Source organism: Zosterops lateralis (assembly GCF_965231275.1).
Source record: "Zosterops lateralis genome assembly, chromosome: 26".
NCBI classification, from domain to species: domain Eukaryota; kingdom Metazoa; phylum Chordata; class Aves; order Passeriformes; family Zosteropidae; genus Zosterops; species Zosterops lateralis.
In genome coordinates, this window is record NC_139786.1 from 500113 (window position 1) to 527867 (window position 27755).

The 27755-nt window shown below is 49.7% G+C and overlaps 1 protein-coding gene across 1 annotated transcript in view; it reads left to right on the forward strand.

Moving 5' to 3' along the window:
- PKP1 (plakophilin 1) overlaps positions 1-23859 on the forward strand; it is a gene marked incomplete at both ends in the record, with an annotated part of 43053 nt that extends 19194 nt beyond the window's left edge. Inside the window, 10 exons of the mRNA XM_083878645.1 lie at positions 7122-7266; positions 9580-9787; positions 10480-10657; positions 13190-13304; positions 13852-14007; positions 14097-14273; positions 16409-16562; positions 17130-17316; positions 22415-22499; positions 23788-23859. Coding sequence (XP_083734771.1) covers positions 7122-7266; positions 9580-9787; positions 10480-10657; positions 13190-13304; positions 13852-14007; positions 14097-14273; positions 16409-16562; positions 17130-17316; positions 22415-22499; positions 23788-23859 — 1477 coding nt within the window. The remainder of the gene's footprint in view (positions 1-7121; positions 7267-9579; positions 9788-10479; positions 10658-13189; positions 13305-13851; positions 14008-14096; positions 14274-16408; positions 16563-17129; positions 17317-22414; positions 22500-23787) is intronic.
- Between the last annotated feature and the right edge of the window lie 3896 nt (positions 23860-27755).

Below are 27755 nucleotides of genomic sequence, written 5' to 3' on the forward strand. Positions count from 1 at the left end.
GGGGTGGGAAACAGATAAGGGTTTGGTCCCTGATAAGCTGAAATGGGACCAGAGGATGGTCCATCATGTTTGAGCATCAGATCCTTCACCTACAAACACAGGGCAGGTAAAGCACATCAGTGAGCCCAGACCCTCCTGAGGATTTTCCTGTGGATGCAGCAGAGCCCCCAGTGACAATCCCAGGGTTTGGTGGTGACTGAGCCCTGCCCTGTGCTACCCCCAGCTCTGCCTGGGTGAATCATGTTCTGCTGCAGTCCTGGGGAGAGACTTGCTCTGCACAAACTATAATCTTGGAAGTCTAGGAAGAGCAGGGTTTGCATGTTTTGAGCTGCAAAACGTTGCAGTGAAAGCTGGAGCAGGAGGGTCTGCAGCTCCCACAGGAGTCCCCAGGGCTGCTGCACCAGCCCAGAAACTCTCACAGCTTCCTGAGGGGAGGGGGAATTTTGTCATCACACAAATCCTAAAAGCTCCCAAACTCATTCCTGGTGGTCCCAAGGAGGAATTTCCCACTGCAGGATGTGTGTGAGGCTTTATCAGGGTTTGTCACAACTCCCACCAAAGGCCTGAAACTGTTGATCTGTTGCCCTGAGGAATGATGGAGATCCCGAGAAAACCCCCTTCCCTGTGAGCAGCCTGAGCCAAACCAGCCCTTTGCCACATCTGAATGTCCCAGGTCACTCTGGCTGAGCCTCCCTCCTCTGGGATTGAGGAGGAGGGTGTGTCCCAGAGCGGGGATGCCAAGGAACGTCACTGCCGCATTAGAATGTTATCAGGAACCCTTGGCTGCTCCTGTGCCCAGTTTCCCCATGTTTGACACCTGCCAAATTACCCCTGGCCAGCCCAGGGCCCTGGTGGCCTTGCCTTGCTGCTGTCAGCAGCTCTGTGAATCCCCTGGGACAGGAACCAGGGATGTTACACAAACTGGAGGAGATTTGTCCTAGGGAAATTCTCACTGAAGAGCAGAAAGTGTAGTGGGAGGGATGGGAGACAGAGAATTCCTGAACTCAGAGCTGCAGGTGCCTTTTCTCCTGGCAGGACACAGCTCGGGGCAGTCAGTCCTGGCCAAAGCCACGGCCAGGGGTTTGCTCATGGCTTTGGAGAGGTCACTTGGGGAATGGTGGCATTTTCTGAGAGGAGAATTTCTGTTTGAGAGGGATCCTCTTCAGCCCTGGCTGCCCTTGGTTAGGGAGTGGCTGCATTTACACCCTCCTGGCTCCGGGCACGGCTCATCTGGCAGAACTGGTTCTGCTGTGGAAACCTCGGGCTCCACGTTGGGCTCCGAGCTGGGCTTTGGGCTCCTCTGGGGCTGTGTCCCCTGGGGTGGATCTGCTGTGGCTGTGGCACAGCCCCTGCCCTGCCTGGAGCTCTGAGAGCTGGGCTGGTGCAGGGGGCACCTGGTGAGGAGCTGTGCTCAGAGAGGAGGAGCTGAGAGCAGCCCAAAGCTTTGGGGACATACAGAGAGAGTTGTCTCCTTTGGAGAAATTACTCTTTGGGATGATTTTTAGCCCTCAGAAGTGTCTTGCAGGGCACTGTTGGCCTTGAGGTGGATCAGGTACCTCTCTGTGCTTTCCTGGCTGTTGTGTCTGGAGGATTCTCCACCTGGAGATTTCCATCTTCCCTTGGCTCCCCTGGTGATGAGTAAGGAGAGCTGTGCCTTAGGTACCCCATTATTACCCTCCCCATGCAGGGACAGGGCTCAGCCGGGTCACAGCTGCTGCCAGTTCCCAGTTTGGGGCTCTGTCCTTCCCTTCTGGTCATTCTCCAGGTGGAGTTTGTGCCTTTGTGACACGGAGCATTCTGTGCTCAGTTTTTTTTGTGCTGCAGATCTCCTGTTTTGGGACGTGTTGGATGTCTTGTCTGCAGGTTTGACAATACCCTGCAAGAGCCAGGGGAGGGCTGGATGGTTTCTACCTTTCTGAGGTGATCCTGGGGTGATTTCCAGTGCTGTGAGAGGGATTGTGCAGTGGGACCTGTGACCCACAGGGTCTGTCTGTGATACAAAACTCTGTAATGCCCATGGATGGTGTCAGTGCTGGCTCCAGAGTGATGGTTCTCAGGCATCCTCTGCTCTCCCTGGATGGTGTGAGAGGAAAAGGAGTCACTGGGTGTTCTCAGGTGGTGAGAGTGGTGTGCAGATATCAAAATTGTGACTGTCAAACTGTCTGTGCTGAGCAGTCCCTCTGCATTCGGTGACAAAGTTATTGAATTTCTGCAGCTCTTCTTGAGCGTGGGATTGCTGCCATTTATTGAACTGGCTTTGGCTGTGTGAGACAGGGAAGAGCTGCCTCTGAAAACTGAAATTCCTCAGAGTCCTCCCTCTTACAGCAGCACCCCTGACCCAGGCCCCTTTCCTCCAGGTGATGAGCAGAGTAACACTGAACTGTTTTTCAGGAAAAGCCATTCTGTGATTCCTTGATGAACTAAACCATGACACAGGGGTTTACTCACCCCGTGGTGTTGGTGCTGGTGATGAAATCTGAGTTCTGCAGTTTGCCCCATCAGGAGGTTGAGCACTATTGAAAACTCACACAGTTTACTCTCCTCCACGAGCCCTGGTGTCATGATCCCACCTCAGGGAGCAGAGAGGGACCTCCTCACGTCTATTACATTTTTTTCCATGAAGAATTCCTTCCCAGAAGGAGTTGTTAAACACTGGGAGAGGCTGCCCAGGGAGCTCGTGGTGGCCTCATCCCTGGAGGTGCTCAAGGATGTGGCACTGAGGGCTCTGGGCTGGGTGACCCGATGGTCTCAGAGGTCTTTTCCCATGTCAGTGATTCTGGGATTCTGGAATTCCAGACATACCTCTCTATAACCACTTGAGCCCTGGTAATCACTGTGTCATATCTGGATCAACATTTCCAAGCTCAGCACCTCTGGCCAGGCTCAGACATTCAGGGTCACTCCAGTGGCTCCTGCTGCTCATGATGAGCAGCACTCAGCACTCACATTTTGCCAAAGTGCAGCTCTCTGGAGCCTGGGAAAGCTGGAGGAATTTTCTTGGTGCTCAGGACTCTCTCATCTCTACAGAACCCACCCATATCTGCCACTTTTAACCCTTTCCTCTGCTGGGTGGCACTTGCAGCCTGCTCCAGGTGAGAGGGCAGCACCCTGAGCAGGCAGCTCTTGGCTAAATTACACGTTGCAGTGTTATTGATGTTATTGATTATTATTTATGCCCACTCAGGATAAAAGGTTCTATATCCTGCTCGGTCATTAGGGAGCAAAGCAGTGACAAACAATAGGATCTTTAATTCTTGTAGGAAATTTGGAGTTTTTTGTGGCCCTCCAGCTGGGGAAGGTACAAAAAACCTGTGTCCACCAGTGACTGATATTGTATTTATTCTGCTCAGAGCTGTTGAGGGGCCAGATGGAACAGACAGGGCTGTGGCCGTGGTGTCTGTGGCCCTGCAGTGCCTGAGCTGGTCACATCACCTCAGGAGGTGCCTCTGTCTGAGCTGAGGTGCCCAGTGGGGCTGAATTCAGGTCTCTGAGTTACCCCCTACAAAGCCAACACCTCTGGCTGACCTCAGGGAACCCCAGATGTCTGAGCTGGAATGTGGCTGAGGACCCAGACTGATCCCACCCCTGGAGAGGGATTTGGGGTGTTCTCTTTGGGAGTGTGGGATGAGGAGCTGGGAGCCTGCAGACAGTCCCTGGTGAGGGTTTGGTGATCTCTATCAGGAGCCTTTAATGGCCACCTGCAAACCCACACTTACCTTTGGCCCCGTTGGGAGATGTGGGTGCTCTTCCCTTTGGGGTTCTCTGTGATGGGGAAAGAAACACCTCATTAGGGATGGTGGGGAAGGAAGAGTCTCTGCAGGCACCTGGGGATCCATAACGTCTGGAAGTTGCTCTGTCAGAGGTCTGGGATGCCCCAGTTGGCATCCCAGCAAAGACTGGGATCCCTTTGGGATTTCTCAGTGCCACATTTGGCTCTGGTGACCCTGACCTGGCCCTGGCTGAGCTGCTGCAGTCTCTGTGCTGTGCTGAGACTCAGGGATTGTGTCATTGAAATAGGCAGGAAAGGTGTTTTCTGATCCATCTCTTGCCTTCTGGGATAATTAAAGATGATCAATATCAAAACATTAATTCCTCAGGGCTAAGCCAGGCAGTGAAAGCAGAACGAAATACAATGAAAAGCACCTTTATTTTGGTTTGTTTTTATTTGGGATGGAATGTTGGGATGTGCTGGGCACTGTCTTGAGAGTCTCTACTCTGGTTTTATTGATGAACAATGGAATTTGTTGAGAGTTTTATGCCTCTTGGGGACTCATAGCCGTAACAAGCAGGACAGAAACTCAGATGGGAATTAACCCAAAACAATCTGCTTATTGAGGGAAATGGCCCTTTTCTGATACTGATCCTCTTCAGTATTTTGTTGTCTTCCATTCCAGAATCTCATCTTGTTTGTCCCCATTAAATCATTTCCAGCTGAGGTCTCTTCCCACTCTGCTTCTTTCTTATGGAAACACAACCTTGGGAGCTCTTCCTGTCAGTCCCATGGCCCAGGCTGGAGGTGGCTCAGCCCAAGAGTTTGTCTTGGGGCAGATTGTTGTGTGGATCTGGTTGGGAATATCCCAGACTGGCTGAGGAACAATCTGCCCTTTGCCAGGGTGATTTTATTCTCAGGAAGGAGAAATCCCTGCTGCTGCTTCCTGGGCACTGTGACTGAGCCTGCTGTGAGCTCCTGCTGAGGAGACAGCAGGGAAAGGAGAACCTTCCCCATCCTTCCCCACAGAACTGCACCTCCATCCACAGTTTTTTTCCCAAATGAAGAAGGGTTTGTCCCTCTGTGGAGTGGATGTGAAGAAAATTGCCTTTGTTGAGCAGCTGGACCAAAGGCACATCCTTCTGTCTCAGAAAAAAAAAGTGCATCTGATTCAATAATTATAAAGAAAAATAGATCACTGTGATTACATGGCCACTAACCTTGTGTTTTTACCAATCTGCCTCTCTTCCCACACAGCCAGTCAAGGTCCCAAATCTCAAAGGAGAGAAAACCCCTCCCTGGTGCAGGATCCATCAGTTCTCAGCTCAACCATCTCATGCAAAAAAAAAAAAAAAAAAAAAAAAAAAAAAAAAAAAAAAAAAAAAAAAAAAAACTGAGAGGAAATCACATCCTGGATCCAACCCAAGGGTTTTCGGGGCTCCATAATTTCCAGTTCACTTTGTCTCCCCAGTTTTGTGTCTCCCAGTTGCAGGTTTAGTGGGAGTTCCTTGTTGCCAGGTTTTGACAGAGGTTCAAACTGATGGAAAGTCTGACGAGGAGGGGATGTTTTACTGCAGTGTGGAAATGGAATTGGAATGAGGTTCACCAAGCCCGAGACATGGAATGCTGAAGGTCCAAGCCCAGACTGTTGTCTCTCATTCCTGCATACCAGGAGAGGCTGAGGTGTCTCCAGAGGGCAGGGCTTCCTTTCCGAGGAAAAATCTCCAAGACATAAAGGAGGCAAAGTGGTTTTTGGGAGCACCAATTGCTTTCCATTGACTCCACAGGTGTTTGAATGGGTGATGTGTAACTTTGTGCAGTGAGAACAGGGGGGACCAGAGACCTTCATGCTGCTTTTGTGTGAAATCCCCTGTGGGATTGTGAACATTGTTCCCTGCTCTGTGCCCTGTGCAGGGGAACCCTGGGATTCATAGGGATAAATGTTTTATCTCACTGTAAGTGCTGCTGGTGGTGACCAAATGTCCTTTCCAGACCTTTATTCTTTACATTTCTTTGGCACAGTCTTATCAATCTCGTGCCTGGAAGTGCTGCTGTCTTGTGGTGAAATTAAACACTTCCAATGTAATGGATTCATTTAAAGAGCTTACTAAAAATCCCTGTTCTGTTGGTCTGTGCCATTGTCTGAAGATAAACAGCCCCTCCACAGAGTCACCCTCTGGTATGGCATGCAGCAAAAATGTGTATAAATAAATGTGGTTCAATCAGGGACTGATTTCCTGATCTCCAGGTAAAAGTCCCCATCCCCAGCCAGGCACAGCCACGACTCCACTGGCCTGGGAAAGCCACTTTTGGATTCCATCCACTGCCAATGAAGCCTCACCCATTTGTGTCCCATCACTGCTGACAGTAAAACCAAACAGGACTTTGGGTTTGACTCTCCTCAGTCCTGGACTTTGCAAATGAATGCAGCCACCACTGCTGTGAGCTGAGATTCCCTGCAGCCTCTGCAGGACTGGGCTGCAATGGTGCTGAGAGGGGACAGGAACTTCCAATTACATTCATTTCTATAACTTACAGAAATTAACTTATAGCTTATTAGCACAGACAAGCTCTGCAGTTCAGGCCCCCTGAAAATTTGGACCCTTTTCTAATTCTATGCAGTTAAAACATCACAGGTAGTATTGAATAAGAACAAATAAGAACAAGCCAAAAAGAGCAGAAGATTCATGTTTCTAAACGAGAGGAAGAACCTTCAGATGTTTGTATTTCTCCCGAGGTTCCAGTCCTGCCCCGAGCCAGAGGAATTCACATCCTCCCTCTGGAGGTGCAGGCACATTCCTTACCTCTAACAGGACTGAGGACAGTCGTCAGCCTTCACAAGAGCTTGGAGACAGCCAGTGTGAGCATCCCTTGGGAGCAGGATGTCTCACAGCCGTTATTAGCGTTTCACAAACTGCCTATTTGTCCACCCCATCACTCCAGACAGGCCTTTTCCTGAGGGATCTGCTGGAGCTTCCCCAGACCATCAGCTGCTCTCACATTTCTGCCTCCACCACCTCTGACATCAAAGGATCCCACACTGTGGGAAAACCACCTGTCCTCACAGCCTGGTGGATGGTTTCACTCCTGTCCACTCCCCCCTTTATTGTGAGCAGTGAACTGGGTCTGTGTTCATTAAACTCACACTTCAGACATGATCAGACATTCACCACCCCAACCCAGCTTTCATTTTCTGCCTCCTTTGCTTGTGGATAGACTGGATCTGGAATTTATTACTGTTAGTGCTCTTTCCCATCTTTTCCCATCTCTTCCTTTGGGACAGAGAAATCCACTAGAGGTGAATGTATGTGTGCTGTATGTGACAATGTGATAATATTTACCATTGATTCCTTCCCAATAACTCTCAGTGCTGACATTGCACTCACCCAGCCCCGTATCATCTTTGGCACAGGATCTGTGGTGATGAGATTGACGCTGGCACCATGACCATCCAGAAGGCCATCCAGCTCCTCTGCTCCTCTGATGACAAGTACCAGGCCATGGGGGCTTATTACCTGCAGCACACCTGCTTCCAGGATGAGTCTGCCAAGCAAGAGGTGAGCAGGCTCCTCCAGTGCTCTGCTGCCACACTGATGGCACAAAAGGGGGATAGAACTGATTTTTTTTAGTGCTTAGGATCCATAGGTTCCCTTGGTTTTCATGAGGGTGCTTTATGCCTCATTAGTCAGGCTCAGGTATTAATTAAATAGATTTTTCAGCTATTAATGGCCACTTTCTCACAACAGCAGTTGGTCAGGATTTAATGCCTAGAAAAAATTTCTGGGTGGCAGAGGAGAGAACAATTCCTGTTGTCACCGTGAGCTGTTGTGGCACAGGGTGATGGGGTTTGACAGGGTGGGAGCTGCCATGCAGTGTCCTCTCCTGGGGGAAGCTGCACCTGGTTCCACAGAAATCTTTCACTGTCTCAGTGCTGCAGAGTCACAGCCAGCCTTTTCCACTGCCTTTTCCCAGACTATTTTCAGCCACCTGAGCCAATGGGTTAATTAGTGGTCGTGTACAAAGATAATTTTGCACATAATGGTGGCTGCCCCATCCTGGAAGTGTCCAAGGCCAGGCTGGGGGTGTTTGGAGCACCCTGGAACAGTGGGAGGTGTCCCTGGCATGGCAGGGGGTGGGACAAGATGAGTTTTAAAGCTTTCCCACCCAAACCCCTCTGTGATTCTGAGATACTGGACCACAGAGAAGCCCTTTTTATAGTACAGGTTATTTTTCTGATGTCGCTGTGTCGGACACACAAAAGACAAACAGGCAGCAGCAAAGATTCTAATTTAATGTCTGACTCCATCCTTATATACACTTTGTACAGAAGGCCAAAGATTGGCCAAAAGGGTCACCACCTTATGAACATCATTGGTGGACTTGACCATCAATCACATTCCTCCTCCTAGAGAAGAAATACGTCAACACATAGACAAGTTCTAAGAAATACAATATTGTTTATGGGAAGCAGCTGCAAAGGTACAGAATTTCACAGGCAAGAAAATTCAGGGCGACACTCTTACCCCTCAATTCCTTTGCCAACACGAGGCAAAGGAGGCGACTGAAGGATGTCACCAAAGTTTATCCCCAATTTATGGAGATGCCAACCCTTCAGAGGTGGCTTCCCCTGTCCTGGCACAAGAGTGGAGCTGGCAGTGCTGGCCTGGTGGGGCTGCACCTGGATGGGCGCAGGTGCCCAGCCCACACTGAGGTGGCCAACTGTGGGGTGGCCACACCCTTTGTTACCGTTGCAAACCCTCTCTGAGAGGAGCTGGGCTCTCCCACCTTCCCAGCAAGATGTGCCAGAGCAGGTCGGTGACTCATCCCAGCACACGCTTGTTTTCCTTCCCTCCCCAAGGTGCTCCTTCATTGTCCGTTGTCAGCAAAGCTCAGCCCAAGGGGTGTTTGTGCCGGGATGGGCTCGGGGCAGGAACACTCAGTGTTTGGAGAGCTCAGCTCCAGGGATGTGCCTTCAGAGCTCCGTGTGGTGTCCTGCAGCTCTGGGCTCCCTGCACGGCCCCTGGCTGACCTCGAGGGCGGTGACACTGGCCGTGACCATCCCTTTGAGCTCAGCCTGTGATCTCAGGACGCAGATAAATGGCCACAGCGTGTCATTAGGCGGCTATAAAAGGCCTCTGAACACAGGCAGGGTGGCATTTCCACTGGGCAGGCTGTGGAGGTGGGTGAAAGTTTGCAGGAGCACATTTCCATTGGCAGAGGACTCTGTCTGTGGCCATTGCTCACAGACAGACACTCCTGCAGTTTGCTCCGACCTCCAGGCCAGGAGCTTTGTGCTCGTGACCTGTGGCCTCAACCAGACTTGTCATCTCTGACCCCTGTTCCCTGGAGCTCTGCTTGTCCAGATCCTCCAGGATGGACTGGGCACTGCTGGGGCAGCTCTGGGTGTCCCTGTCCCAGCAGTGCCCTGTGCTCTGTGCTGATGGCCCTTGTCTGTCCTGGTGCTGTGCTCATGGCAGGTGTCTGTCCAGTGTCTGTCCAGTGTCTGTCCAGTGTCTGTCCTGGTGCTCCATGCTCATGTCCCATGTCTGTCCCATGTCTGTCCTGGTGCTGTGCTCATGGCATGGCAGATGTCTGCCCTGTGTCTATCCTGTGTCTGTCTTCTGTCTGTCCTGGTGCCGTGCTCATGGCAGGTGTCTGTCCTGTGTCTGTCCCGTGTCTGTCCCACATCTCTCCTGTGCTCCATGCTCATGTCCTGTGCCTGTCCCACATCTCTCCTGGTGTTCCATGCTCATGTCCCATGTCTGTCCCGTGTCTCTCCTGTGCTCCACACTCATGTCCCATGTCTGTCCCTGTCTCCCCTGGCACTCCACGCTCACGTCCCGTGCCTGTCCCGTGTCTCCCCTGGCCAGGTCTATCGGCTGGGGGGCATTGCCAAGCTGGTGGAGCTGCTCCGCAGCCAGAACCAGAACGTGCAGCGGGCGGCGGCCGGAGCCCTCCGTAACCTGGTGTTCAAGAATCCCACCAACAAGATGGAGACCCGCCGGCAGAACGGGATCAGGGAGTGTGTGAGCCTCCTCCGCAGGACGGGCAACACTGAGATCCAGAAACAGCTCACAGGTACCAGAGTCTGCCCAGCCCTGCCGGGCCCGGCTCCCCTTGCCCTGGTTCTGTACCCCTGGTGCCACCCTGGCACAGAGAGGGGGTTTGCTGCTCCTCTTGCACTAAAGGGTGGCTGAAATCAGAAGGCAGAGGAGGTCCTGGCCCTTCCATGGAAGGGTTTCTCACTTCCTCAGTGCCCACTGGGGTCACACCTGCCCCAGGTCCTCCCTGGATCCCCATCATGGTCACCCTGCCATCCCCAGGCCTCCCTGAACCCAACCCCAGTGCTGGTCCCAGGGATGGCCCAGGGAGCTGCCAGCCCCACTAAGGTTGGCTGGGTTCTCTCATTGATGGGATCTCTCATTCTCTCACCTTTGCCTGAGGAATTGATGCAGTTTTTCGGTGCTCAGCTGTGTCCCGGGTTTTATGCACAAGCCTTTCCAAGATCCCTGCAGAGATGCTGTCCCCTGTAATGTAATAAACAGCAATTCTGGGAGAAGGGAGGATGCTGAAATGCCCATTTCCACACGGAGCCACCCTGCCTGTCTCCCATAGGACTGGACAGGGACCAGGTTTTGGGGCAGCCTCTGCACCCTCAGCTCCCAGGCGTGAAGGGAACAAGGATTTTGGTGCTGGAATCACCCTGACCCAAACAAAGCCCCTAATGCACATTCCCCTGTGCCTGAGCTTGTGTCTGACCTCCTCCCCAGGGCTGCTCTGGAACCTCTCCTCCACCGATGAGCTCAAAGAGGAGTTGATACAGGAGGCTCTGCCTGTGCTGACAGACTGTGTTATCATCCCTTTCTCGGGCTGGTCTGACGGCAGCTGCAACAGGACACGGGAAATCATCGACCCAGAAGTGTTCTTCAATGCCACAGGCTGCTTGAGGTGAGTCACCAGGCAGGGACTGGCTGCAGTAGTGTCTGTAGGCAAGAGCTGAAGCCACCTAAATCCTCTCACAATCCGCTGGATTCACGCTCGTTGCATCGCAATTGTGCTCATGGAAAATTCTCCTTGAGAAAGTTTTCCTGGCTAAGAGAAGGTGCAGAAAAAAAACCCCAAAACTTATATGTAAAATGCTTTTCTAAAAATTTGTTTTATTTTTAATAATTATTAATAATTATTTTAATAATTTTGTTCTTGCTAAATCTCTTCTCAAAAAATATGTAAGTTGTTTTGTGGAGTATTGAAACTCATCAGTGTTTATCAGACCAGGAAACTGAACAGATTTTTGCCTTTAGAGGTTCGAGGCTTCCAGAGAAAACAAACTGGTTTTAGGTGACAAAAAGACAGAATTATCTATGTGGGAAAAACAAGCCTTTTCCCACTTTTCCTGATAACAGTTTGAGCACAGAGCAATCCCATTGCCCTGGACTTTTCCTGGCTCATTCCATGATCAGACTGAACCCAGAGTGGTTTATTTTGTTCAGAGAAATCCAGAGCCCTTTTGCAGAGGATCTTCGCCCCGACTTGCTGTTTCTCCCGCCTCCCTCCTCCACTTGGATGGGAGCTCCTTGTCTCAATGGGAACGAGTGGGGCACCAAACCTGCCCTGGATAATGAGGTGCTTTCATCAAGGGAAGGTCTCCCCGAGGGAGGCAGCGCCGGCCGCGCCCTTCCCAGACATGCAGCTCGCAGGAGCTGCTTATGAAACCAGAGGCTGCTCATGGCAGGGCCTTTGGAGAGCTGATAGCATCAGCTCCTGTGGCTGGGAACTGTGTCTAGGAGATGGGGAGTGCTGGTCCCTCCTTCCCCGTGCTGGAAGCAGCTCCCCCAAGCTCCTGCAGCCCCCCAGATGTTTGGGGTGCAGTGGGTATGAACCTTCCAGCATCTCAATCTCCGTGCTCTGCTTTAAGGCCATCCCAGCCCATCAACACCCCAAAAAAATCACATTAAAATGAGCAAAAGGCGATGACGACACTTTGTAAAAACCCTGTGGAGTTTAACTGAAGGGAGGCTCTGTTTCCTGAGCTGATTTCAGCCCTGTGGCAGCAGTGCCCTGTCACCCCTGCCCTTAGAGGGGCAACACGTTGTGACATGGTGTGGACCCTCCCAGAGGACAGCAGGCACAGCAGGGTCAGGCATGGAAGGCCCTTTATTATCTGACTCCAATAACTTATATACACTTTGTACAGAGGGCCCAGATTGGGAGGTCACAACCTCCTGACTCCATTGGTCACTGTGACCATCAGTCAAGTTCCCTCTCAGAGAACAATTATGCAAAACACACAGATAAATTCTAAGAATACAATATTGTTTACGTGAAGCAGCGTGAGAAGCTCCTGCAAAGACTCCAACACTTGAAAGCAAGAAATGCAGGGGTGACAGTGCCCAACATCCCAGAGAGGACTGGCAGCTTGGGGTCAGCACGGGAGCTCCAGAGGAGCAGGGAGAGGGAGGAGAGCTGGATCCAGAGCCCCCGTTCCGAGGGCTGAGCCAGGGCTGCTTTGAGTCACTGCCCTGCCACATCAGAACACGGGGATGAGCACAGCCCTGGGTTTGCCCTGGGCCCCAGCCATTGCTGCTCAAGCATTTCTGGATTGCAGATGAATCCACGTTAATGAGGAGGCTGCAAATCACAGTCAACGTCAGGTCCAGGTCTGGAGCGCCTGCAGTGAATATCTCACAACCAGTGCCAGCCTCTCTTTGTTTTTCATTTGCAAGATGTAAGGCAATAAAATAGGGAAGAAAAAAAAAAGGAAAAAAAAGGATAAAAAAAAAAAAAACCACAACAACAACAAAAAACAACAAAACAAAACAAAACCCCCCCCAAAAAACCCAAAAACAAAACCGAAAAAAAAAAACCCAAAAAACCCCAAAACAAAACAAAACAAACAATTCAAAAAAAAAAAAAAAAAAAAAACAAAACAAAAAAAAACCCCAACACATATCCTGTTACTGGAAAAACTCCCCTGACAGCTGCCAGTGTCCAGGAACTCATTTCAGCCTCACAGATGGGTCAGTCCCCCTGGCCAGAGTAATTTCTATAATTTCTGCTCTCTAGCACCTCTACCCCATTTCCCAGGCAGACCCTGTTGCTGACCCTGGGCAGGTCTGTGTTTACAACCCTCTGCACCTTCCTGATGATCCCAACAGCTCCAGAAGGTCTTTAGCCAGTCCTCCCTTTGGAAACTCCTCTTGGGAGGGCAGTGTCAGTGTGGTGGGACATTCAGAGCCTGTGACACAACCCCCTGCTGGTGGCTGTCCCCAGGACAGTGCCTTCTGACATGTCCCAGGTGAAATCAACCCTAAAGACCAACAAGAGAGCTGTGGGCTGGTGCAGTCCCACCAAAAGGCCTGTAGAACAGAAGCCTGGCTAAACCTGCCAAAAAAATGCCTGAATTCAGTGACAACCAGAGCAGAGCCCAGCTCACCCTCTCTCCTCCTTGTCCCCTGCCGTGCTCCTCGGTGTCTTCCTCAGGAACCTGAGCTCTGCAGACATGGGCCGCCAGACCATGAGGAATTACCCCGGACTCATCGACTCTGTCATGACCTATGCCCAGAACTGCGTGGCCTCCAACCGCCCCGATGACAAGGTACCCCCTGCTGCCCCGGGCTGAGACCCCAGAGTTAGCAACTGCAGCCTTGGGAGTGCCCCAAAATCCCCTTCCCTTCCCTTCCCTTCCCTTCCCTTCCCTTCCCTTCCCTTCCCTTCCCTTCCCTTCCCTTCCCTTCCCTTCCCTTCCCTTCCCTTCCCTTCCCTTCCCTTCCCTTCCCTTCCCTTCCCTTCCCTTCCCTTCCCTTCCCTTCCCTTCCCTTCCCTTCCCTGGACCCTTCCAGCATCCCAATCTCCATCTCTTGCTTTTTACCCCCCACATCCCCTCACCCAACAGTACTCAGAGATATAATCCCCAGCCTGCCAAAACCTCCCAAGTTCCTCTGGCTCAGCAGCTCACTGAGATCCCTCCTTCATGTCCATTCCATCTCCTCCCCTCCCACCCCTCTCTCTGAACCAGCCTAAGGACCATCTGTGCTTCTAAAACCCTGAATATGGCCCAGGCCACATCCTCTTCTCTGGTGCTGCTCCATAGGTTTTTCTGCCTAATGTCATGTTTGCATTTTTTCCTTCTGGGGGCGGTTCAGTCTGTGGAGAACTGCATCTGCATCCTGCACAACCTCTCCTACCGCCTGGACGCCGAAGTTCCCAACAAATACACCCAGCTCAACCACATGGCCCGGAGCGTTTACATGGACAAAACCCTCACAGGCTGCTTCAACAGCAGGAGTGGGAAGATGGAGGTAGGATGTGCTGCAGAGGGGCTGGGAATGGCAGAGGGCTGCAAGGGCAGAGCAGGGTCTGAGCTCCCTGTTTTTTGTGTCTTTTGTAGAATGATGAGTATGGGGTCCCCCTTCCTGAGGAGGATTTCAAGCCCAAGGGCCCCAGCTGGCTCTACCACTCCGATGCCATCCGCACCTACCTGTCCCTGATGGATCAGAGCAAGAAGGATGCCACCCTGGAGGCCTGTGCTGGAGCTCTGCAGAACCTCACTGCGAGCAGAGGGCTGGTAAGAGCTTCCCTCCCCTCCACGTGTGTGCACCCAAACGTGTCACCCCTTCTATGGAATCAGTAAGGCTGGGAAGACTTCTAAGGTCACTGATCATCGTCATTCCTCAGCCATGAAAAAGCAAAATGTCCTCCTTAAACCTCAGGGGCCACCACAGCCAGTCTTTCCACAGTGTTTGATCCAGTGGGATGTTTATTAACTCCAAACTCAGGGTCTCATGGGGGGCTGCAATCAGCATCCCAAGGATCTGTCTGAGACCTGTACTGGGTCTCGGTATAGAAACTGAATATCTGAAACCTCTGCTGGGTTTCCAAGTTTCCTCACTCTGCTGGTCTCTCTGCCAGCAGCTGCTGGCCTTGGCAGCCTCCCCCAGGGCAGCAGTGAGGCTGAGCCCAGATGTGCAGCAGTATCCAGATGTGACGAGAGGTGGGAGCAGGGCTGGGCCACCGCCCATGCCTGAGCTCCAAGGGGAGGTGGCTGTAATGACAGGGCGGGTTGTGGTGAGGATTGTGGCTTGTCCACACCTCTGAGCTGCCTGTAAAAGAGCTGTGACAGATGTCCTGGCCCGTGGGCACAGCAGTGGGGACCTGCCAGGGGCTGGGTGATGCTGTGGCACCGTGAGGGACACGTCACAGCCCTGGGCTCACATCACTGCCCTGGGCTTGTCCTCGCAGGCTGCCTCCCCTGGGACAGCCCCTGACTTGTCTGTTCGTGCCCGGCTCCATCAATCCCAATTTAAATAAGATGGATGGGGAGATAAAGAGATAATGGTTCCATAGGGAGGAGAGGCATGTCACGAGTGGGGAGTGTCCCACCGAGGGACACGGGTGACTCACCCAGAGTCTTCCCTGCTGGGATGGCATTGACCTGCCAGCTCTGAGCTCCTCTGCTGGGATGGCATTAACCTGCCAGCTCTGGGTTCCTTTTGTCACAATGATTTCCCTGCTAAATAATTTGGAACCTTGACTTTTTTGGCAATTTAACAAGCAGTGCAATGAAGCAGAAGGTGGAGAGAGGCTGCCATGGATGGGTCAGGCTGGTCAGAGAAAAGGGGCTGGAAGGGAAGAGAAAATCTCAGCAATCAACAAGATTGCACAAGGGATGAACAACCAAACCCAGCTCTGACAGTAATGGAGCAACTTAATTCAGCCTCCTGGAATGGAATGGCCAAAATTTGTCTGGATGTGCAGAAGTGGCTCCTCCCCTCAAGGGTGTCATTTCAGCTCAGAGCTGGAGCTGGAGTTGCTGAGCTGCTGTCATTTGATGGAATGTGGGGATGAGCTCATGGAGGCTGCTGTGATCCTTTAACTCACAGAGATGGCTCTGAGTGTCATTCAGCTGCACTTCAGTCCTGCTGGTGTGACTGTGTAACATTTTCCAGCCCCTTCTCTCCACTCCCATGTCACTGTTGATGGACGTGTGTCTCCAGCAGCCTTTCTGGTGGGGCAGCAGCTGAGAGGTTTAGTTTAAGCTCTGTCAATAATGGCATTTTACTGAGGGGATGTGCTCAAACTCACCTGCCCTGGCTGCATCCTGAGCCCTTCTACATTTGCAAGCACAAGATCAAATCTGAGTATTTGTGGTCCTCAGACTGGTTTTTAAAGCCATCTGTTCCTGCTGCCCACCAGCCCCTCGTGGCCTGCAGGGAGCTGTGAAGGGCCAAGCCAGGGAACTGCCAGGGGACTGTGAAGGGCAATATGGACATGAGAGCAAAACTTATCCAGCTTTTGGAATGTCAGTTGAGTGATCAAGTGCTCCACTGGGGTTCCAGAGAGCAGCAGAACCTGCACAGCTGTGCCACTGCTTGGCAACTGCTTTGGTGGAGAATTTCCCCCAATATCCAATGTAAACCTCCACTGGGGCAGCTTGAGGTCATTTCCCCTTGTCCTGCCCCTTGTTCTCTGGGACCAGAGCTGTCAGGGAGCTGAGGAGAGCCAAAAGGTGCCCCCAGAGCCTCCTTTTCTCCAGAGAGGGGGGAAGAGAGGTAAAACTGACAGAGTAAGTGGGATTCTGGCAGTGAGAGAAAGGACTGTGCAGAGCTCATTTCATGGTACAGTCACATTCCCCCAGCCCTGCCCACCCTCCCAGCTGCCTCCCCTGGCACTGTGAGTCACAGAAATCCCTGCTGTCCCCAGATGTCCAATGCCATGAGCCAGCTGATCGGGCTGAAGGAGAAGGGGCTGCCCCGCATCGCTCGCCTGCTCCAGTCCAACAGCTCCGAGGTCGTGCGCTCCGGGGCCTCCCTGCTCAGCAACATGTCCAGGCACCCTGTGCTCCACAAAACCATGGGTAAGTCCTTCCCCCCACGCTGGAGACCAGATTTCAGCTCTGTGAGATGTGCCCAGCTCGCTCTGTGAGCCCAATAAGGAGCTCTAGCCAGGCTCCAGGGCTGGGCAGAGCAGTGGGATTTCCTCTGGCCCCAAAGGGAGTCACCAGCACTGTGTGACTGGGCTGTGCTTGACAGTGACAAACCAGCAGGACCACAGGGGTGACAGTGTTTTGGGGACTGAGTTAGACTTGGGTGCCCATGGCCAACAACACTGCCCTTCCAAAGGCCTGCAGCCCAGTTTAGTGTTGGAAAAATCCCCAGATGATGATGATGATGGGGGACTGAGTTGGACTTGGGTGCCCATGGCCAACAACACTGCCCCTCCAAAGGCCTGCAGCCCTCATTTTGTGGTGGAAAAACCCCCAGATGATGATGATGATGGTGATGATGATGATGGTGATGATGCCATTGCTGTCCAACACTCCCTGCTGAGATAACTCTGCTTGGTGTTAATATCAAATAGCATCGTTCACTTGTGCCAGATTCTGTGTTTAATTGTTGATTGGAACATTCCTCCACCTCTCCAGCCCACCAGGTGCTCCCAGACGTGTCCCGTCTCCTGTCGTTCCAGTCTGGAAACACCAGCAGCTACGGGGAGATCATGACATCGGCTTGTTACACTCTGAGGAACCTCATCATGTCCAACCCCCACCTGGGAAAGTCTTACCTGTCCAGCAACTTGATAAATAATGTAGTGAGCCTGTGCCGGAATGGGTGAGTGTGGGGCACGAGGCAGGGCCAGACTGACCCCAGAGCCCTCCCAGCACCCTCTGGAGCCAGAGCAGGGCGTTATTCCTTCCCAGTACAGGAACTGGGCAGGAATCCTCAGCACTGGTTTATTGGAAATAGGCAGGAGCCATCCAGGGGGGAATGTGCCAAGAGGCCTCTGGAAATTTTCTGGTCGAATTTTAGGAAATTCGAATTTGAAACACCAATACCTTGAATTCTTCTAAAAATAGCACTTACAGAGATTATAAATAAAGAGAAATTACTTTTTACATGAGCAGGTAGTGACAGGAGAAGGAGGAATGGTTTTAAACTGAAAGAGGAGACATTTATATTGAATATTAGGAATAAATTCTTCCCTATGTCAGTGGGGAGGCCCTGGCACAGGTTGTCCAGGGAAGCTGTGGCTGTTCCATCTCTGGAAATCTCCAAAGCCAGGTTGGACGGGGCTTGGAGCAGCCTGGGACAGTGGAAGGTGTCCCTGCCATGGCAGAGGCTGGGACTGGATGGATTTAAAGTCCCTTTCAACCCAAACCACTCTGGGCTTCTCTGAGCTGTGAAAAATCCCAGCCCTGAGAACTGGGGATGTCAGTGACCTCCTGGGTTTCCCTCAAATCTGGTCATGGTCAGGTCTGAGGTTCAGCACTGCAGCTACACCAGGCTGGTGCTTGACTCTCATGTGCAAATCTGTTCATCTTTCTGTTGAATCCTCCTCCTCAGGATGCAGCTCTGGGGGAGCACAGACAGAATAAAATAGACAGGAGCTGTTTTAGCACCTCCCTGGTCTGTTCCTGTATTTTACACTATCATATTTTACCTCTGTCTATTTTAGGGCTTGATTTGGGGTTTGGAGGCAGGAGTTCTGTAGGGTTTGTTGTCCATATTCCCTGCAGCACAAGCCTGTCAAGCCTTGCCAAACCCTGTGCTCATTTCTGGCCAAACTGGTGTTAAACTTCCATTATCTTCGGCCACATTCTCTCCTTCCTTGGCTTCCATCTCTCCTGCCATCTGTCTTTGTTTGAAAATGCCCTGGACAGGTAACCCATTGTTTTCTGTTGTGAAAAGCCATTTGCATGCCTTCATCATCCTTTGATAAAGTTCTCCCAGTGCAGCTCTTGTTCCATGAGAGAGACACCCTCAATCATCACACGGGGCCTCGTGTTTGGTTTGGGCTGGGGCCAAGGAGCATCACTGTCTTTGCTGATTTTTATTTGCTGATTTTTATTTGCTTCCACTCTCCAATGAGCCTAATTCCCATGAAACCCAACCCTGCTGTAAGCCCTCATTTGGGATTTGCCTGTGCCCAGGTCCCGCTGTGGCTCCCTCAGAGCAGGGCTCAGTCATTTGCTGCTCCAGCACAGCCTTGCACAACCAGGGCTGGGAAGGCTTTAATTGCCTTGGCTGCTGGGAATGAGCTTTTTTGGAGGTGACTCACTGAGCTGTCAGGAGTTACCAAACCCTGGAGAGGTCTCCAGTCCTGCCCCGGATCACAAAGTCCTCTCAAGGAACTCCCCAGTTCTTACAGTGCCCAAAAATTGAGTTGTTCCTTTTCCTCCATCACTCGTTTTTTGTTCCCAGAGGTTTTTATGCTGTTCAATTATTAGGGGGAAAAAAAAGAGAACATTTTCCACACCCAGGAATAACCTTATTTGTCCAAATTGCATTACTTTAGGTTGTTCCAGCAGAGCAGAAGCTGGAGAGACTTTGGGCTTTCACTTGGTCACAGGGTGAGATTTTCCCAGTGTCGCCTGTGAAAATAAACAAAAATACCCCCAAAAAACCCAAAAAAACCAAAACCAAAACCAAAAAAAAAATAAAATACAACCCCCCAAAAAAACCACCCAAAAAAAACCCACAAAAAAAAAAAAAAAAAAAAAAAAAAAAAAAAAAAAAAGGGGTGGGATTTGTCCAGTCCTACCTCAGATAGAGTAAGTCCCAACCTCCTCCTTCCTAGCAGAGAGAGGGGACAGGGGGGCTTGGGGCTCATCCCGTGTCCAAAAATTGAGTTGTTCCTTTTCCTCCATCACTCGTTTTTTGTCCCCGGAGGTTTTTATGCTGTTCAATCCTTAGGGGAAAAAAAAGAAAAAGAGAACAATTTCCACACCCAGGAATAACCTGATTTGTCCAAGTTGTATTATTCTGTGCCCTGCCAGGATTTTGCAGTTTTCTCTGTGAATCTGCCCCAGTTCCCTGTGGACAGTCCCAGGGTCTGGTGTCTCCCTCCCTGTGTCTCCCTGATCCTGCCCCGGGTACTGACACTGCTCATTTTCTCTTGAAGATAGAAAAGCTCTGAGGTGTTATCTGGAGACACAGTGGTAAAAAGTACATATACATCATTAGAAATAAATTATTTCAAAAATAAGAGATAATTACTCCGGCTTAGGAAGAGAGAAACAAGTTCAAACTACAAATCCTGAGTTTCTGAGCTGCATCACCAGCTGCTCAAACAATTTCAGAGTCATGGATTAGAAAAGACTCCAGGATCCAGAGCAGTGGGTTATTTATTTTTCCCATGTTCTTCTCCCTCCCCGTGTTCCTTTCTCCTGCTCCTCATTCTGGGTTCTGGCTGAAAGGCAGAGAGGGTTCAGCAGTTTATCTGATGGATGTGGTTTCTTCTCCTTCCTGGAGCATCACAATTAATTAATTGTGTCTCCTGCAGATGTGACATGGGGTTCATGGACAAGTGAGGTGCCTTCACTCTTCATTTTTTAATCCAATATTGAATATTTCCTTCAAATTTTTGTGCTATTTCTGAAAATCGAGCTGTTGGACCTGATTTATTGGGGTGTTTGATTTCCTTCCTCTTCAATTTTCTTCTCCAGCTGTCTGAAAAAAACCATTTCTCTGCTCATTTTCAAGCAACATTATTTCGCTAATTAAATGAAAATTCTCCTCATTAATTCTGTTGGATGCTCTCAAAGCATTTCCCAAAGTCTCTCCCTGTTTTTTGGAGCATCACATTTGCAGTTCATCCCTTTTCATGGATTTATTTCTGTTTCTCTTTGCTCCTTCACTCCTCACACCGTTGCTATTGCAGTTTTATTTTGCAGCTCAATCCACCAAAATTAATCTTTCGAGAAACTCAGCTCTTCCCTTGGTTATTTATTCCCTGTGCCAGAGTTGTTCTCATCCACACATTTCCAAGTTCCCATTTCTTCCAAAACATTCTTGAAATCGATTTTATAATGTTTTCACATCCTGCAGAAATCCTTGTTGTGGGAAATCCTTGGCGTTCTCAGTGACACACAGAAAGTTCTTTGGGCTTTTGTCCTTTGAGGAAGGGTTATTTCTCCCATTATTTGATATCTATGGACAGAATTCTTGTCTTTTTTTTTTTTTTTTTTTTTTTTTTTTTTTTTTTTTTTTTTTTTTCCATCCTGTTTTTTCCCATTCCACACCATCTGCTTCTGTGTCTTATTTATGTTTTGTTGTACCTTTTTGGATGATTCCTCCTCTTCCCACCAAGGGACATCTCCCCCATTGCCTTTCCACAACTTTCCATTAATAATTCTATTTATAAAAGACAGACTGTACCTTGAAATCCACTTTGATTTTCAGACAATTTATTATTAAGGATTTTTTCCCCCCAAATTGGCTGCTCTTGATATTCTGCTCCATGTTATCCACCACTATTTCACACTTCTTTGTCTGGGAAATGCTGCTTTACCTACTCAAGTTGGCATCACAGCTCCACCAGCTCATATTGAGCTTTTTATACCTCAATTACAGCAGACAATGCTGTGAGAAACACTCAGTGCCAATGAAGAGTTTAGAAATCCTTTTGTCTGAGTTCATAAGTGACTCAGGTGCTGACACTGGTCATTTTGTCTTGAAGATGGAAAAACTCTGAGGTGTTATCTGGAGACACAGTGGTAAAAGGTACATATTTAGCATTAAATTATTTCAAAAATAAGAGAAAATTACTCTGGCTTAGGAAGAGAGAAACAGGGGACTCCAGTTTGTGCTCTGCCCATCTGATCACAGCTGCCCTTGGGTCTGTAGGGATTTAATGGCCTTTCAGCCATAGACAACTTTTCAGCCAAAAAATGTTTTCAAACCTTGTCATTCTGTAACAGAGCATAGGATGGTTATAACTAGAGAAGAGATTTGGCAACAAAATCTATTTTTTCTGTCCCAAAGCATTGCTCAGGGATTTCTGGCTGTCCCCCAGCCCTCCACACACCACCAGGAGCTGCACAAACCCTTTGAAGTTTATGACCAAGTAAAACTCGATCATTTCTTTGGTGACAGCTGCTGTGAATGTCAGGGAAATGCCCTCAAATCTTCTGGATGTGGTTCCATCCCTGCCCTCCCACACTCCAAGTGCAGAGTTGATGTCCCAGGTTCCTGCTGGTCCCATTTCTTGTGAGCTTTTGTAGACTATTGTGAGGAACGTTGTGAGGGCTTGTATTTGAGGACACAAAATGTTGTGAGGAGTGTTTTTTGAAGGTTTTGTGGGGCTGTATCAGACAGGGAGGGTTCTGAGCTTGGTGCTGTTCCCTTCCATCAGCCTGGCTGGGACAGGCTGGGGCTGTGCCCTGAGCCCAGAGCAGGAGTTTCCCATCTCCAGGAGATGGGAGCAGTGATGGGAGCCAGGAGGGAGGGGATATCTGCCTATGAAATGTTCCAAAATTATAAAAGGTCCTGCGGTGAGTCATGGTTTCGAGCTGTTACGTGAGCAGGTATCTGTTCTGCTGTGCTGACTAAGGGCTCTGCTCACAGCTGTTGTTATTGCAAGTCTCCCATCCCTCGTCCTCTGCAGCAGCTCCTCTGCCCCCTCCCAGGAGATCCACCCACACTGGCCCTGCAGACTCCAGCAAGTGGTTGGCACTGTTTCCCTTCTCCTTCCCTCTCCCAGATTTCAGACTCAGCTCAGTTTTATGCTCATCCCCATCTCCAGATCCTCCCCTGTCTCTCCTTTGCCCTTTGCCTTTCCGCACGATATTGCAGAGAGAGCAGGAGGGTGTCACTGACAGCCCTGTCTGTGGCTCCCAGCTGGAGCTGGCTCTGTCCCAGGGGCTCACCAGGGTCTCTGGGGTGCTGCTCTGTGCCTGCATTAACCCTCCTGTTGTTTTCATCTCCCCAGCTCCTGTCCAAAGGCGGCCGAAGCTGCTCGACTCCTCCTGACAGACCTTTGGTCCAACAGGGAGCTCCAGAGTGTGCTCAAGCAGGTGAGGACAGCACTCCTGTTCCTGGGGGTCAGGAGCAGCCCTGGGCTGTTCACTGGCCAGAGTGGGGAGCTGGGAAAGGTCCTGATCCAGCCCTGAGTATAGCAGAGCCCAAGGGGAGCCCCAGAGCCTGGGGTACCTGGGCACCCTCACTGGGCAGGGGGACACTGCTGGGACTCACTCTGGGGACAAAAGCAGATGGTGACGTGCCTGTGTCAGTCTCCTTCCCCCTGGGGATGGGGCTGGGATGGTCCCCAGCACAGCCCCTCACCCTGGGCTGGGACAGGCTGGGTGTTTCACCCTCATTCAGGGGATTCCCTTCATCACAGTCCATGGGGTCCCAGCAGGTCCCTGCCAAGGTCCCTCCTCCCTTTCCCCCCATTTTCTTCTGTGTCCTGTGGTTACATCCCCCTGCAGGCAGGGGAAGCTTTCAAACCGAGAGGAGGAGGAAGAGTATTTGGGATTTGTTTTCCTCTCTGCAACAGGAGCTGGGGAAGTGCAGAGCCAAACAGGCCCTGAGCTCTGCTCCAGCCCCAAATCCAGGTCCCACCTCCAGCCCCAAATCCCAGTTCCAGCTGCTCCCAGCTCCAGCTCCCAGCTCTCAACTCCCAGCTCCCTATTCCCAGCTCCCTATTCCCAGTGGCTTTCTTTGCACAAACTGTGTTTTTCCAGCTCACAAGCAGCAGCACCTGAGCCCCTGCAGAGAGCACAGGGCCAAATGAAAGGGAAGGAGGAATCCCCACCAAGGGCAGCACCTGGGAGCAGGAGCAGAGACTCCAAACTCTGTTCCCACATTGACAGGGAGGGGCTCTGCACAGGGGCTGGGGTAGTTTTGTGCCAGGCCCTGCTGACAGCCCATTTTGGGGTGACTGAGTCACTCTGGTGCTCACATAGAGGTTTATTGCACAGGGAAACATCAGGGAGAAGGATGGGAGTCTGCAGGGGCACAGGCACCGTGCAAAGACTTTTTCAGGGTGAGGAAATAAATGAAGCAAATACTCAGTGGATGGTTAAATAAAAGTTGCCTCCAAAAACCTGGAGGGGTCCAGCTCTGGGATGATGGAGGGGGCAATGCAAGGAAAAACAACCTGGTCTAGAGGAAGGTGGGAGTGAAATGAGATGAGCTCTAAGGTCCCTTTAACCCAAACCATTCTGGGGTTCTGTGATTCTCAGGAGTTCATCAATAAGGGTGACAAAGGCACCCAGAGGGCTGGCAGGGGATGAAGCACACCCAGCTCTCAGTGTAGAGACTGATATTCACTCACTGCACTCCCTGTTTCTGCTTTTCCAGCAAGGGTTTGACAAGAACATGATGGGATCTTTAGCTGGAACGACCTTCAGGACCCTCTCCTCCAGATTTTAGAGCCTCTCCGTGCACGTTCAGGCTGCAGGTGAGAACACAGCCCGTGTGGTGGACTTGGGGCACAGGAATCCTTTGGGATTGTGAGATTTTCATCCCAAATCTCCCCAGCTCAGTCTGTTTCCATGAGAGGTCAGAGGCTGTGCTGCCCCTGGGCCCAGGGCAGGTGTTGCCCCCAGTGCCCAGCCATCAATTTTGGAGATGTTCACAGGAAAAGCAAAGCTGTTGGGCTTGGCTGTGACTCTCCCTTCCTTTGCCATTTCCCCACACGCTCCCAGGTGAGGTTCTCCCTGGGGTTGTGTCTGGCAGTTCATTCCTGAGCTCTGGGCAGGGAATTCCAGCACATGCAGAGCTCCAGCCCTTGGCCTTGGGGATGGTTTGAGCCCTTGATCCACCTGCCAGCCTCAGGGCAGAGCTGAGGACCACAACTGAAAAATCCCAATAGAGAATCCAGGGAGGAGAAACCAATTTCCAGGGAATCCTTATGGGTTTATCTTCAGTGTGAAATGAGTGAATGATAATGAATTTAACCCATCAGACACTCTCCGTGATTCCCACTGAAGGGAAAAGCTTAAAGCATTTTAAAAATACCAGAGGGTGGTTTTAAAATTAAAATATATTTTAAATTTTTAATATATTTTATTTATTATTTATTTATATATTTTATGTATTTAAATATATTTTAAAATATTTAAAAATAACAGTGTCCAAGATTATGCAGAGGGAATTATTTGCTCCCTTTCCCAGCGTAGTCCTGGTGATCAAACCAAGAGAAAAAAGTGCCAAATCCCCTTCCTTCCCCCTGCCCAGGAATGGATTTCACTCCTGATTTATTTGGATATTTTCACTGGGACTCTGAGGACAGTGGAAGTCCAGGGTGAAAAGCTTTGGGCTCAGAGAAAATATTAAAAATTGGTATTTGCTGTAATGAAAAAATCTCTTGAATGCTTTAATTATCTGGGGTTTTGCTTTTTCTTTTGTTTTATTTTTATTTTTATTTTCCATTTCAGACTCTGGAGTTGGTTCATGTCCAGGAAGAACAATAATCCTTCCACGACTCCTTAGGATGTTAAAGATGTAGAGAGTTTCTGAGCTCAACTCAAGTGTAAAGCGACCCAAACACGTGGATTTCGTGTGGATGACATGGATATTTTTAAGCATTTTCTTCTTTTTAGGGGGGAGAAGGGACTTTTATATACTTGATGTCAATAATTTTATTTTAATTTTTTTTTTTTTTTTTTTTTTTGCCGAGAGTGTGTCTGTGTAACTGTGGGCGTGAGGTTGAGGTGTGTGCAGGCAGCCCACACAGAATGGGGAGCAGGATCTTTCTCCAGTCCCCTGTTTTTTCCACCCCAAATCAGGGTGACTGTGCAATTTAACCCCTTGCAGGGTTTTTATTCCAACTCCACCCCATCCATGCACCAAATGCTGCCTTGCTAAAAATTTGTCACAGAGTGTTTTTATCCACAAACACAAAAAAAAAAAAAAAAAAAAAAAAAAAAAAATTCACTTTCAGCTCGAATTCCCCCTTTACATCTGCCCATTATTAACAGATACACACAAGGATGCTCTTCTCTCCAGGGCTGGTTATTCCTAACCGTTATGAACAAGGGCTTCTTCTCTGCTTAGGATTTTTTTGTTTTTTCTCTGATAATTTTTAGCATTTTCTTTCCTGTCACATGAACTCTTTATCTCAAGAAGCAAATTGTCACCTGCAGATTCTCTCCCAGGCCTCAATTCTCCTTCCCTGCAGCTGTTGGTGAGAGGACAGTTGGGACACAGATTGAACATTCCAAGCTCCTGATCCATCCTGAGCACCAGAAAAATTCCAACCTGGACAAAGGTGGCATTTGAGAGGCCGAGCAGGACAAAAATGAAAAGTTTTCCTCCTGGAATCATTGACTGCCACAGGAGTGAAAGAAGAGAGGAGATGTGGCCTCTTTAACCCTATTTTGTTTTTATTGATCAGTGTACAGAACTGGTGTTACTGTGCAAAGGAACGGGAGCACTTTGTGCCGTGTCAGGTCTGGAAATGCTTTTATTCCTCGGGAGCTTGAATTGCATTAAATCTGCCTGTGGCGCTGAGGCTGCGAGGAGGGGATGCTGAGCTCATTTCAGAGCGACTCAATTCCCACAACCTCCTTCTCTCCAGGAGAAAAAATCCCCTTCCTGTGGAGGGGCCACAGCTCAGAGTCGCAGGGGGGGCTGTTTGCTGCCTGGGCTGGTTTATTCTGCAAAGGGCTCAGGGCCCTGTTTGGAAAATATCAGGGGCTCAGGAGGTGCTTGGGAAGGGTGTATGATGAGCCTGGGAATGGAAAAGCAGTCTCATGTTTAGTTGGTGGGATCCAGGATATCCAGTTCACACCCGTGGGGTGATTTGTGCCCATTAAAAAACCCCCAGTGAGGGTTGGGGTTTGCTCTGCTGCAGTTCCCTTGTTGCTGTTGGTCCCCATTTGCAGCTCCTGCCCACTGAGGGAGGTCATTTCCAGCTGTTTTTCCTCTTGGGCTACAAGGGGTGGCTTCATCTTCTGCACTTTAATGAGCAGCCACTCTCTGCCCACATCCAGCTGGAGTTTTCTGTGCAGCCAAATGAGAAGGGAAAAAAAAAAAAAAAAAAAAAAAAAAAAAAAAAAAAAAAAAAAAAAAAAATCCCTTTTGAAGTGGAGAGGCAGAAGCAGGAGGATCCAGTAGGACAGAAATGTTCCAGGAGGGTTTAAACAGAGCAGAGAAAACTCCCCCCAGCAGTTCTTTTGCTGCCTGTGGATTCCCAGGTGAAAAACGTTCCAAATTTGGGCAGGAGCCACCTGTGGGTGCCCCCAGGGCTGGTCCAGGCTGGGTGTGAAGTGTCCTCTGCAATTCTGCATCCAGGTTTATTCTGGAATTTTGTGTCCAACACAAGTCCTGGGAGAGTGTTTTTACTCTGGAAAATTAATTGGGGGAACAGAACTGTAAAATATGGAATTTTGAGGAAATTCGCTTTAATTGGCTGGGATTTTGGCTTTGGTTTAAAAGAGTGCAGCTGCTTTTGCCCCCAATGCAGTCACTGAGTCACTGCACAGAGCATAAAGGGCTGTAGCTTTGTGATCATCAGCTCACAAATCTACAGGTATTTCATTAAAATTAAATTTACTGGAGATTCCATTAGTGACTGTTGGGCTCCAGGAGGCAGAGTCATCATTCATGTAGATTTTATTACAAAAAAAAACATTGTTACAGTTGGTTTTATTACAGGGGTTTTTTTTTCAAAGCTAACAAAATTATTAAAAAAAAATATTCTGCCATTCCAGGGCTCCTCTGCAGCTGCACCTTCCCCAGGAAATTCTCTGATTCCCTGTGTTTTCCCCTCAATTTCTCTTTAAAAATCTGGACACCAAACTCCTCCCGAGTCAGTGGAGTGACTTTGGTGCCCAACTGTGAGAAGTGAAGGGAAAATCAGGCAGTGAAATAACTGGTGTCATCACTGAGCTTCCCTCCAACAGAAATAAATATTGTTTTCACCTCCAGTATATATATATATATATATATATTTCATTCTGGGGAGGCAGAATCATAAATCCTAAAATCCTTTATGATTTTAAGGATTCCTGAGGAGGAAGGAGTGTGGCCACCAGCAGCAGTTGGACACCCAGATGTGTAAATAAATAAACAAACAAACAAACACCACCCTCACTGCCCTGGGCACAGCAGAGCTTATTTTTGGATCTATTTCCTTATAAATACTTTGTTTATTTTGTGTGTGTACAATCCCACCCCCAGCATTTCAGAAGCCTCATGGACGAGCCAAAGGCAGTTTTTATTCCTCTCTGAACACACCAACTCGGCCTGAGCAGTCCATAGCTCTACAGTGTATTCTGTAAGATATAGGTATGTGAGAATAAAAAAAAAAATATAAAAATGTT